Raw genomic sequence first — 11,895 nt, 5'->3', positions numbered from 1 at the left:
TAGTATTTCTATTTCTAACTTTTAGAGAAAGTGCCATACAGCCTTCCACAGTGGTTACACCATTTTATACTCCCACCTACAGTGAATAAGGGTTTCAGTTTCTCTACAATCTTGCCAGCATTTGTTGTTTGCTGCTCTGTTGAATTTTGCTGTTGTTGCTGGGGTGAAATGACACCTCATAATTGTTTTGGCCTTCTGTTATTCTTAAATTGCCTCTTGCATTTTCAGGATGTCATCAACAGGTGGAAAGTATAAAGCTTTGTGTACCTGTGGGTCTCACCTTTCAGTTGTTTCCTTATTTTCTGGAACAGCTTCTGGTGAATATATTAGAGTTTCTTCCAGGAATATCTTGAGCTGTGGTGTTGGAGAAGAGTACTGAACATCCACGGCCTGCCAAAAGAACAAATAGATATATTTTGGAGAAGGTGCAGCCAGAGTGCTCCTTGGAGGCAAAGATGATGAAGCTTCATCTCACATACTTTGGGCATGTTGTTAGGAGAAGCTATACCTTGGAGAGGAACATTATGCTTTCAAAGATGGAGGGATGAAGACTCTCAACCAGGTGGATTCACACAGTGACAGGAGCAATGGGCTAGTAGTATTCCAGAGATTGTGAGAATGGCACAGGTTAGGTAGGATAGGGTTACTGTGAGTCATATTTGACAGCACATAACCTTCTGTATTTGACAGCACCTAACAACAATAACCAGGAAGACTTCAGGAGTTTCATTGATATACATTGTGTTTATTTACATGAAGAATTCTTTCACCTATAGTCTGAGAAATAGGGACATGAAGGGAGCCTTGAGGAATATTACGAAGGACACACCTGGTTTTCAGTGATAACAAAACCTACTTTGGGTTTTGATTCCAAGTTGTATCAGAGAAACAGAGTACTTGAGCCAGCGTGCCACTCACATTCTTCCAAAAGGAAGATATAAATAGTGGCTACATGTAATTCCATTTTGGATTGAAACCTAGTGTGGTTCTTCTGTACAGCTTTGTGTCATTTCACAGGCATTTTAAACTCTCTAAACACAGGAGTTTCTTGGTCAATGGCCATAGAAGCAAAGCCTGAGGCAGGGTTGTTGCTGTTGCTACTTCTGCTATTGTTGTTTTTACAGTAGTTTTGAGGGAACAATCTCAGAAAAAAAAATGAAAAGATAGGGGGATCCAAGATGGTGGCGGAGGCAGAGACAACGTGGTGAGCTGCGGGAGCAGCGGACCACTTGGAGCAGGGCCACTATGGCCTTCTACAGACCTCTGTTTATTGATAATTGAACACTTAAACAGTTGATGACTGGTCTTCAGTGAAGATTGAGGCTCAACAACAGGAATTCAAAGATTCCCAAGGAGGAATGGGTGAGTCCCGCATCTCGCTGCATGGCCGCCGCAGCTCCATGAAGCTCCCACAGCTGGAACCCATGGAATCCCTCGCCCAGGGGGGCTGGTGCAGCGCAGCTGCCACACTGCCTCAAAGTGGACTTGTTCTGGGGAGAATTCTGGGAGCCAAGATGGCGGCAGCAGGGGAAGCGGGCGGCCAGTGGCCATCTGCACGGGAGATGATGGGCACCCACTGGCCTCCTGGTCTAGGCATAGGTTCCACATGAGCACAACCAAGTGCTCTGGGATTCCCATTCTTCTCAATGTCAGCCACAACTTGTTATGATCCACACAGTGAAATGACTTTGCATAGTCAACATAACACGAAAAGACATTCTTCTGGTATTCTTTCCTTTAAGCCAGGATCCCTCTGACATCAGCAGTGATAACCCTGGTGTCATGGCCTCTTCTAAATCCTACCTGAACTTCTGACAGTTCCCTATCTATGTACTCTTCTAGCCATTTTTCAGTGATCTTCAGCAATATTTTACTTGCATGTAATATTAATGATATTGTTCAATAGTTTCCACATTATGTTCAATCACCTTTCTTGGAAATGGGAACAATATGAATCTTTTCCAATCTTTTGGCTAGACAGCTGTCCTCCAAATTTCCTGGCATAGACTGGTCAGCACAACCTGGACTGCATCTGTTAATTGAAACAAGTCAATTGGTAGCCCATCCATTTGTGAGGCCTTATTTGTTTTCACCAATGCCTTCAGTGCAGCTTCTACTTCCTCCTTCATTACCATTGGTGCCTGTTTATATGGTCCTTCCTGAAATTTTTCAATGTCAGTGAGTTGTTCTTTTGGTACAGTCATTCTGACTTTCCCCTCTATCTTCTTTTGATATATTCCTGGGTCATTCAATGTAATACCCATAGCATTTTTTCAATACTGCAACTGGAGGTTTAAATTTGCTTATCAGTTTTCTCAGCTTGAAAAATGCAAGAGTTCTTCCCATTTTATTCTCCAATTCTAGGTCTCTATCCATTCTTTTATAATTCTTTGCTTTGTCTTCTTGAGCTGTCCTTTGAAAGTTCAGCTCTTTTACTTCAGTATGTTTTCCCTTTGTTCTGGCTTCTTCTCAACACTCTAGTGCCATTCTCCCCCTCACCCCTCATTTTCTTTCTTTCTTCTTTCTTTTTTTTAGATTTTAATGGCAGTTTATAAAGAACTTAGATATCCATTCATTCATTCTTGCACATTTTCCTCCCTGTCCAACCCCCCCACACACACCCAGTTTGCTTTTTTTCTTTGGGGAAAAAAGTTCTTTCATTGTCATACAGTCCCCCCACCCCGGACCACTTTACTATGCAACTCTTATCCTGGACTCTCATCATGCCAATAGTACCTAATCGTATGTCCCTTTTATATAGTTCTCTCCCTCTTTTGTTTCAATACCTTGTACATTATTTATCCCCTCTTTTGTTTCCCCCCAATGCTTATATCAGTCCTGTTCTATAAAAATGACATTATGCAGTATTTGTCTTTTTGTGGCTGAGACATTTCACTCAGCATGATGTCCTCCATGGTCACCCATTTTGTACAATATTTCATGAGTTATTTGTTTTTCAGTGCTGCTTATTATTCCATTGAGTGAACCTACCACAGCTTCTCTATCCATTCATTTGTTGACGGGTAATTGAGCCATTTCCAACTCCTTGCTATTGTGAACAAAGCGGCAATAAGCGTGGGTGTGCATATATCTGTCTGGGTAGCAGTTCTGGTTTCTTTAGGGTATATTCCAAGTACTGGAATTGCTGGGTCAAATGGTATTTCTATTTCCAACTTTTTGAGAAAACACCATACTATCTTCCATAGTGGTTGCACCATTTTGCACTTCCAACCACAGTGAATAAATGTTCCAGTTTCTCTGCAACCTCGCAGCATTTGTTGTTTGCTGTTCTGTTAAATTTTGCTATTCTAACTGGGGTGAAATGGTATCTCAGAGTTGTTTTGATTTGCATCTCTCTTAGAGCTAGGGATTTTGAACATTTCTTCATGTGTCTGTTTGCTTTCTGAATGTCTTCTTTGGAGAAGTGTCTGTTCATATCCTGTGACCATTTTTCAATTGGGTTATTTACTTTTATTTTGTTGTAGTGCTCGAGTATTTTATAAATTCTAGATATAAGTCCCTTGTCAGATATGTTACTATCAAATATTTTTTTCCCAATCTGTGGCTTCCCTTTTTACTCTGTTGGAGAAGTTTTTAGATGTACATAGAGATTTAATTATTAGAAGGTCCCATTCATCTATTTTATCCTCTCCTGGTAGTAGAAAAACTATAAGAAATTTTAAGTGAAGTCCTTCACATGGAGATGCCAAAGGAAAGTGGACGGATCATAGTAACCAGAAGCAATAGGAGAAGAAACATGACAAAATGTCAAGAGTAAAACCTGGCCTGATAACAATCACACTTAATGTGAATGAACTAATGCACCAATCGAGATAAAGAGAATAGCAAACGAGATAAAAAAAAAAAACCAAAGCAAATGCACACCCATGTTTATTGCAGCTTTGTTCACAATAGCAAGGAGTTGGAAACAACCTAAGTGCCCATCAACAAATGAATGGCAAGAGAAGCTGTGGTATATTCGCACAATGGAATACTATGCTGCATTAAAAAACAAGGAACTCATGCAATATTATTCAAAATGGTTGACTCTGGAGAACATTATGCTGAGTGAAATATCCCAGTCACAAAAGGACAAATATTACATGATGCCACTGTTGTAGAATGCGACTAACCTCGGGGTTGGGGAGAGACTGAGTAAGATGGGTTCAATAATGTATACTGCACTGAAACAGAGGAGGGAGAAAACGGTTTAAAAGAGATATGTGACTAGGTATTTCTGTCATCACACGAGTCTAGAGCGAGGGCTACATGGTGGAGGGGACATGGGGGAGGGTTTGTAAAACAATGAAAGAATCTTTTCTTTTACTTTTCCATAATTTTTGACTCATGTACTTATAACTTGTTAGTCAAATTTGTGTCTTCTAGGTTGCAACACCCCCATGATACATCTTCAAGGATATGAACATGTACGACCAAGCACAATCAATAAGAGTGCATCTAAATTCCAAAATCAATCTCCATAATAGTCTATGTGTTTCCTACTGCCAAAGGGGCCCTTTAGAGTAGTGAGAGAAGATCTTCACCCTGAAACCCACAGCGTCCCTTTTCAGCAGGAAGTAGCTAAGAGAATACGCCATCCCCTTTTCCTTATGACTCAGGGTGAAGTCTCTCTCAGGGAGGAGTGATAGGGAATGGCAAAGGACACACTGACAAAGGAGATTAATCAGAACTGACTTTGACAAGCACTGTGGCAAGTGGACAATTAAAACAGACACTCAGATGGCAGGGAAGAAGAGCAAACTGGGGAGGAGGGTGGAGAGAATGGTGCGGCAATGAAGGAGTGAAAGCCCAGAATCCCTGTGAATGTTCATTGAAACTAATAAAATTTAATAATAAAAAAAAAGTTTAAAAAAAAAAACCAAACAACAAAGCAAGTGCACATGGTGCATTCTCCAGAACTGATCACATATTAGGACACAAAGCAAGCCTCAACAAATTAAAAACATTGAAATAAAATAAAAGGAGTCTTCTCAGATCACAATGCCATAAAACTAGAAATTAACCACAGGAGGGTAAATGTGGAAACTGAATAACTCTCTACAGTATTATGTTATAAAAGAAAGTTTACAGAATCCTACAGGGCCTCCACACACACACACACAAATAATAAAAAAAAATTAAAAAAAAATGACTGGTGACACAATTACAAAATGGGCAAAAGACTTTTCACAGAGGAAGATATTTGGATGGCCAACAAACACATGCAAAAATGCTCCAAATCACTGCCTATAAAGATAAATGCAAATCAAAATGACAATGAGATACCATCTCAATCCAGTTACAGTGGCAAAGTTTAACAAAACAGCAAGTAATAAACGTTGGAGAAGATGTGGCAAGATAGGAACTCTTAGACACTGTTTGTGGGATTATAAAATGTTACAACCATTCTGGAAGGCAGTTTGGTGTTTCCTCAAAAAGATGAACATAGAAATTCCATATGGCTCAGCTATTTTACTGCTTAGAATAAACCCGAAGAAAATGAGAACCGAGGCACAAATGCAGACTTGTACACCAATATTCATATCAATGTTATTCATTTTCTCAAGGACATGGAGACAGCCCAAATGTCCAACTGTAACTGAATGAATTGAGAAAGTATGGTATATTCACATGATGGAATATGCAACAATCAGGAGCAACAATTTAGTAAATCATTACGGGACTTGGTAGGGACTGGAGAGTATTATGCTAAATGAACTAACTCAGTTCCATAAGCACAAATATTGACAAGACTATCATAGAATGTATATGTGGATCCAAGGGGAGGAGGGGGGAGCAGAGGGGCGAGGATGAGCAGGGGATGGGGATGGGGTGGTTAATCACAGGGCCACACAATTTGATGGGCAGAGGGAAGATTGGGTAAAGGAAATGGAGAAGATGTGGAAAGAAAACAATGTATATGAACTTTGAAAGTAAACCCATGCAAAATCAATATTTTATTAAAAAATAATTAATCACCATTGAACTAGAAACAAAAAGATATTTGCAATGACTAAATCATTCAACATTTGCAATTTTAAAAAAAGAAATGAGGATCAAGTTTATCCCTTTTGAGTTTCGTTTCCAACTCCCGTTCCTTGCACGTTCCTTTATTATACTTTGCTTTGTCTTCCTGAGTCGTCCTTTGAAATCTTCTGTTCAGTTAACTTTTTATTGTATCAGTAAATTTTTATTAACAAGAAAATTTTCCCTCAGTTCACATAACTTACATTTTTAAAAAATTACACAAAACAACTTTTATCAAATAATGTTATTCAACAATGTTTTGTTTGGCTGAAATGTTAATTTCAATTGTAACATCAAACTTTAGGTAATTTTTTTCTTATTTTTTCCTTTTACTTTGGCTTTTCTAGTGCAATATTCAGTTTCTTCTAACATCTGTCTTGTTTTTTTTTCCTTTTTCCTCTGTCTTTGTAATGACCTTTTTCATTCTTCATGAATGATAATCTTGATAAGTCTCTCAAAGCTCACCTGGTCTTCACTCATTAGTGTTCAAGGCCTCAAACCTGTTCCCTGAGATGATTTTTAAATTCAGATGGGACAGTAATTAAGGATGCTCTTAAACGAAATCTACTAATGAGAATATGATTAAGCCTACATAGTAGTGCCTAGCCATTATACTGTGAATTGTTTAAAATATATTAAATATCAAGAGTTAAATTATCAACCTGTCTTCCACAAATATGAAGAACAATGTGGATTGAAATTTTGAGTTACTGGTAAATTAGTCATGAATTTTGAAATGAAAAATTCTATAAATGGAATGATAATATATCAATAGAGATAATAATACGAATTAATTGCAGAAAGTTATTTAGCATCTTCTGTGTAACGCACACCTCCCCCCCACAAAAAGCTTCCTCATTGCCATTTTTTTGTAACCAACTTATCGTTAACTCTCCACTGGTCTTCCAGGGGTGTAAATTATATGGAAGGAGATTGCACATCTTTCTCCTACAGAGCTGCTGATAGAGTCAAAACACAGGAGAGGCACAGCCTTTGATTAGCGATGTATCTCTCAAGGACTCCAGTACTATTGTTAAATGCTGTCAAGTACAACTCATAGAGGCTCTATTATCTGAAACCTGTCTTATCCCGTGTCATTCTTACAATCTGTGACACACTTGACCCCATTGCTGCAGTCAATGTCAATCCATCTGCTTGAGGGTCTTCCTCTCTTTTGCCTACCCTCTACCTTCCCAAGCATGATATCCCTCTCCAAAAAATAGTCTCTCCTAACAACATGCTCAAAGTATGTGAGACGAACCTTTGCCATTCTTGCCTCTATGGAGCACTCTGGCTGTACTATCTCCAAGATTATCTATTTGTTCTTTTGGTAGTCCATGAGGTATTCAGTACTCTTCTCCAACACTACAGCTCAAAGGCATCAATTCTTATATTCCTTATTCATGTCCAGCTTGATGCATAGCAAGTGATTGAAGAGACCACCACCTGGATCAGGCGCACCTTAGTCTTCAAACTGATATCATTGCTCTTCCATAATTTGGAGAGATCCCTGACTGCAGGCTTTCCCAGTGCAGTACATCTCCCTATCTCTTGACCTGTGGTACCAAGCATATGGATTGTATCTCCAAGCAAGATGAAGTGGTTGACAGTTTGAATCTTCTCTGTCTGTCATGATGTTGCCTTTAGCTCAAGAGGCGAGGACTTTTCTTTTCCCTGATCTTGAGAATGCAATTCATTTTGAAGGCTGAAAGCTTTGATCTTCTGCATCAAGTACTTTAAGCTCTCCATATTCGGGGGAAAAAAGGATCAGCAGTTATTTAATATTCCATTTAATATCCAGTGATTCATAGAGAGAAACAACTCTGTTTGCATTTTTTATAACATTTAAAGCATTTTTGTAAATATAGCACTTGCATACTCATGAATTGTTTGGTGGAGCTCCCCGACTGAAACAATCTTGGAAGCAAGAGTGACAGCCAGTTCCAGAAACAGCTTGCTTCTGGAAACCCTGTGAACTTGGAGCAACAATGAACGTTATACAAGTGTTCAGGTTTTTCATTCATAGAGTTGCTATGAGTCACCTACGATTCAACGACAATTAACAACAACAACATAGAGAGAGTTCAGTTGGCCTAGAGGACAGAAAATGATGCTACCAAGCCAAAGGTGGGTGATTTTAATCTGCTGCGGACTTTAGGCTTGGTTTTAACTGTGTTTGGTCAAGCATTTTTCTAAGTGGTATAGCACTGGTCTGTCCATTTGCTGTACAAAGGTAACTCATGTTTGCTGTGATGCTGAACACTGTGACCCTGATGTGTCAAACGTGATAATGGTTTCTCATGGTGGACAGTGTTTGGTGGAGCTCCCTCATTAAAACAAACTTGGAAGCAGGAGCGGCATCCACTTCCAAATTAGCTTACCTCCCGAAACCTTACGAACCTGGGGAGAGGATGAAAGTTATAAAGTGTTCAGGTCTTTCATTCATAGGGCCACTACTCGACAACAGTTAACACAACAACAACATACTCATTAATTGTATTTTTACAAAATTATTACCAGGCATCCTGATATTACTAACAAGAATGAGATGCTTTTATTGTTTTTAGTTAGATGTTGTTTGTAACTTTTGACTCAAAGTGATTTTACGTACAATGGAAAGAAACCATGCTCATTTCTGCCCATCATCCCAATTATTGCTGTTTAAGCCCATTTTTTTTTTTTGCAGCTGTTGTGACAATTCATCTCCTTGAAGGTCTTCCTCTTTTTTTACTGATTCTCTATTTTATCAACCAAGATCACTCATGAGGGCTTGATCCCTCCTGATAATACATCCAATGCCATTTCCACTTCTAAGAACCATTCAAGCGGTACATTTTTGTTGGATTGTTGTTTTGTTTTTTGTGTTTTCTTTTTTATGTTGTAAGTTTTTGAAGAAACATTTTGTTTGTTTGTTTTGTTTTCTGATGGTCCGAGGTATACTTACCTCTTCTTCACTGAAGCCATAATAAAACAATCAATTCTTCAGTCTCTTCTTCTACTTCTTCATGCATGTGAGGCAATTAAAAAATACCATGACTTAGTCCTCCAAGTGACATCATTGCTCTTGAACACCTTAGAAAGCTTCTTTGCAGCAACGTGTGCAACGCGTGATTTCCTTTACCTTTTCTGCTGTTGATTCTGTTGACATGGACTATAGATCCAAGTAAAAGAAATCCTTGACAGCTTCCATCTGTTTTTCTATGTAGCACAATGTGATCTATTGATCCAATTAGAAGAGTTTTTTTATTTCTAAAATTTGAGGTGTTTTTAGTTGTTCATAAAGAAGGAAGATGTGGATCCGAGGGAAGAATGTTTGTCAATTTAAGAAAGGTGAAAAATGGAACATGAGCAGAAACAGGGAAAGACAAAAAAAAATCGTAGCTGTATGGTGTTACAGGAATAAAGAATCAACTATCATAAATTCTCCTTGCCTATTGTCTTGATCCTTACACACTCGCATTGTCCTGGGATCAACAGGACAATGAAAGTGTTTGTTTAATGAGGAACTTTATAGACTCAACCCCTAGAGATACAGAAATGGCAAATAATCTGCCTGTGACCACTTCACACAATAACCCTCCCTTGGGCGGGAAGCGTCACACCTGGGACTCCACTCACAGCTGGTCCTTTTCGCTCAGGTGCTTTATTTGGCCCCTCTGTGTTTCCTGCAGACCCGTTTTCCACCTTCCTCACACAGGACAGATGTCAGGTATCATTCTTCAATGATACTGGCCAGGTAACATAAAATGGATTAACTTATATATGGAAATTAGAGCAAGTGTTTAATATTATAGATTCATGCAGGGGAAGTTATTAATAAGACACATGCATAAATTTATTGAAACCAAGTCACTCATAGGATACCTCATAAACTATCTGCTCTCTTCTTGAAATTTTTTTTCTTTTTATCTTAGCTTCATGCTCATGCAGCTCTCGCTCTGCTGGTCCCCTCTCTCAATAACGACAGAGACTATTCTTCTTGAGAAAACAAGATGATTATTGTTCAATTTTTCGACAGTTTCCGGCATTCTTCTTGTTTAAGGCGTGAAGGGAAGAATCAGTGAGCTTCATCCAATGTTTCCATTTCTTGTTAACATTTTTATGTCTTGTATGTTGTCAGCCTTTAATCTGTGACAGAAGAGATGGAGGTCCAGACAGACACTCTGGGATGCTCCTGTTGTGTATGTTTGTCTTTATAAAATTACCAAATTTATAAATGCCTATACCAGCATGGGGTGCAAAAAGTAAAATAAATCATCAAAACAAAATCATAACCTCTAATTTATGCCCTTGCAGAATGCTCTATCAGAAACTATTCTCTAAATAGTAAAATACTCATAATAAGAACACCTCCCTTTGTTTTACTGTTTAAGCTTCTACTTTCTCTCCGAAGATGGTATTGACTTCTGATGATGCTTCTGCCACTGGTCTAGAAACTACACATTATATTTTGTCATTGTATCTTTTCTATCATATACATCAATATGGACACCAGAAATCAAACAGGTATTTCAGAATTCCTTCTGCTAGCACTGACAGAGGACCCGGGACTGCAGCCCTTTTTCTTTAGCCTGTTTCTGTCCATATACCTTGTCACTGTACTGGGAAATCTGCTCATTGTCCTGGCTGTCATCTGGGACTCCCACCTCCACAGCCCCATGTATTTCTTTCTTGCCAACCTGTCCTTTACTGACGTCTGCTTAAGCACAACCACAATCCCCAAGATGCTGGTCAGCCTCCAAGCACGGAATCAGAGCATCGCTTACACAGACTGCCTCTTCCAGGTCTGCTTCGTCCTGATTTTTGTTGCTCTGGAAAGTTTTCTCCTTGGAGTAATGGCCTATGACCGCTACGTGGCCATTTGTCACCCCTTGAGGTACACTATAATTATGAACCCCCGACTGTGTGGCCAACTCATTCTACTCTCCTTGTTCATTAGTGTAGTGGATGCCATGCTGCACAGTCTGATGGTATTGCGACTGTCTTTCTGCACAGACCTGGAAATCCCTTACTTCTTTTGTGAGCTTGTTCAGGTTGTCAAGGTAGCCTGTTCGGATACCCTTATCAATAACATCCTCTTATATTTGGCAGCTACTGTATTAGGAGGTATTTCTATCTCTGGAATAATTTTCTCTTATACTCAGATTATATCTTCCGTTTTGAGACTGTCATCAGTGGGTGTGATGCATAAAGCTTTTTCCACATGTGCGTCTCATCTCTCCGTTGTTTCTTTGTTCTATGGGACAGGCTTGGGTTCATATATTAGTGCTGCATTTATACACTCTACCAGGAAGACTGCAGTAGCTTCAGTGATGTATACCATGATCACCCCCTTGATGAATCCCTTTATCTACAGCCTGAGAAACAGAGACGTGAAAGATGCCTTAAGAAAAATGATCAGGTATATATACCTGCTTTTCAGTAATTCTATTACCTGCCTGAGCTTGGGTTTCTAGATTGCACCAGAGGGAAAGAACACGTGTGAGATAGAATGCCTGACCCTTACATTATCAGGTTCTTCTAAAATGACAAAAAAATCATTATGGCCAAGTGAAAGCCAGCTTGGGTTTGAAATTTTACTTTGCTGTTTGTGCAGCTCTATAGTACTGGACATATTATTTTAACTCTTTTCAGCTCAGTTTCTTTTTATGTCTTTTCGGAGTTCATTCTCAGAATTTAAAAGCCAGAAAAAGAGCAAAAGAATGAGAAAAGAGTTTGTGTAAACCTGTGTGCATAGCCAGAAACTGGCTTCAGCCTGATGCCATGGACAGAGAAATGTGAATGGAGAAGCAGGCTTAGTGCCACTAATAGACAGCTGACCTTTCATGTCTGAATTTAGTTATTGTCCTGGCATTGCACTGTTAAACC

At 39.1% G+C, this 11,895-nt stretch overlaps 1 protein-coding gene across 1 annotated transcript; it reads left to right on the top strand.

The window, feature by feature from the left end:
- Positions 1 to 10,493: 10,493 nt before the first annotated feature.
- Positions 10,494 to 11,483, top strand: LOC102876017 (olfactory receptor 7G2-like). Its single transcript, XM_006898812.1, has one exon. The coding sequence runs from the start codon at positions 10,512 to 10,514 to the stop codon at positions 11,481 to 11,483; it is 972 nt and encodes a 323-aa protein (XP_006898874.1). The 5' UTR covers positions 10,494 to 10,511.
- The last annotated feature ends 412 nt before the right edge of the window (positions 11,484 to 11,895 follow it).

Source organism: Elephantulus edwardii, unplaced genomic scaffold (assembly GCF_000299155.1).
Source record: "Elephantulus edwardii isolate Elephantulus edwardi_28Jun2011 unplaced genomic scaffold, EleEdw1.0 scaffold00237, whole genome shotgun sequence".
In the NCBI taxonomy this organism is placed as follows: domain Eukaryota; kingdom Metazoa; phylum Chordata; class Mammalia; order Macroscelidea; family Macroscelididae; genus Elephantulus; species Elephantulus edwardii.
The sequence above is the reverse complement of the archived record's forward strand: the minus strand, read 5'-3'. Positions and strand labels throughout refer to the sequence as shown.

Excerpts from the sequence above, each read along its gene's own strand:
- LOC102876017 (XM_006898812.1), top strand. The coding sequence starts at position 10,512 with ATGGACACCAGAAATCAAACAGGTATTTCAGAATTCCTTCTGCTAGCA.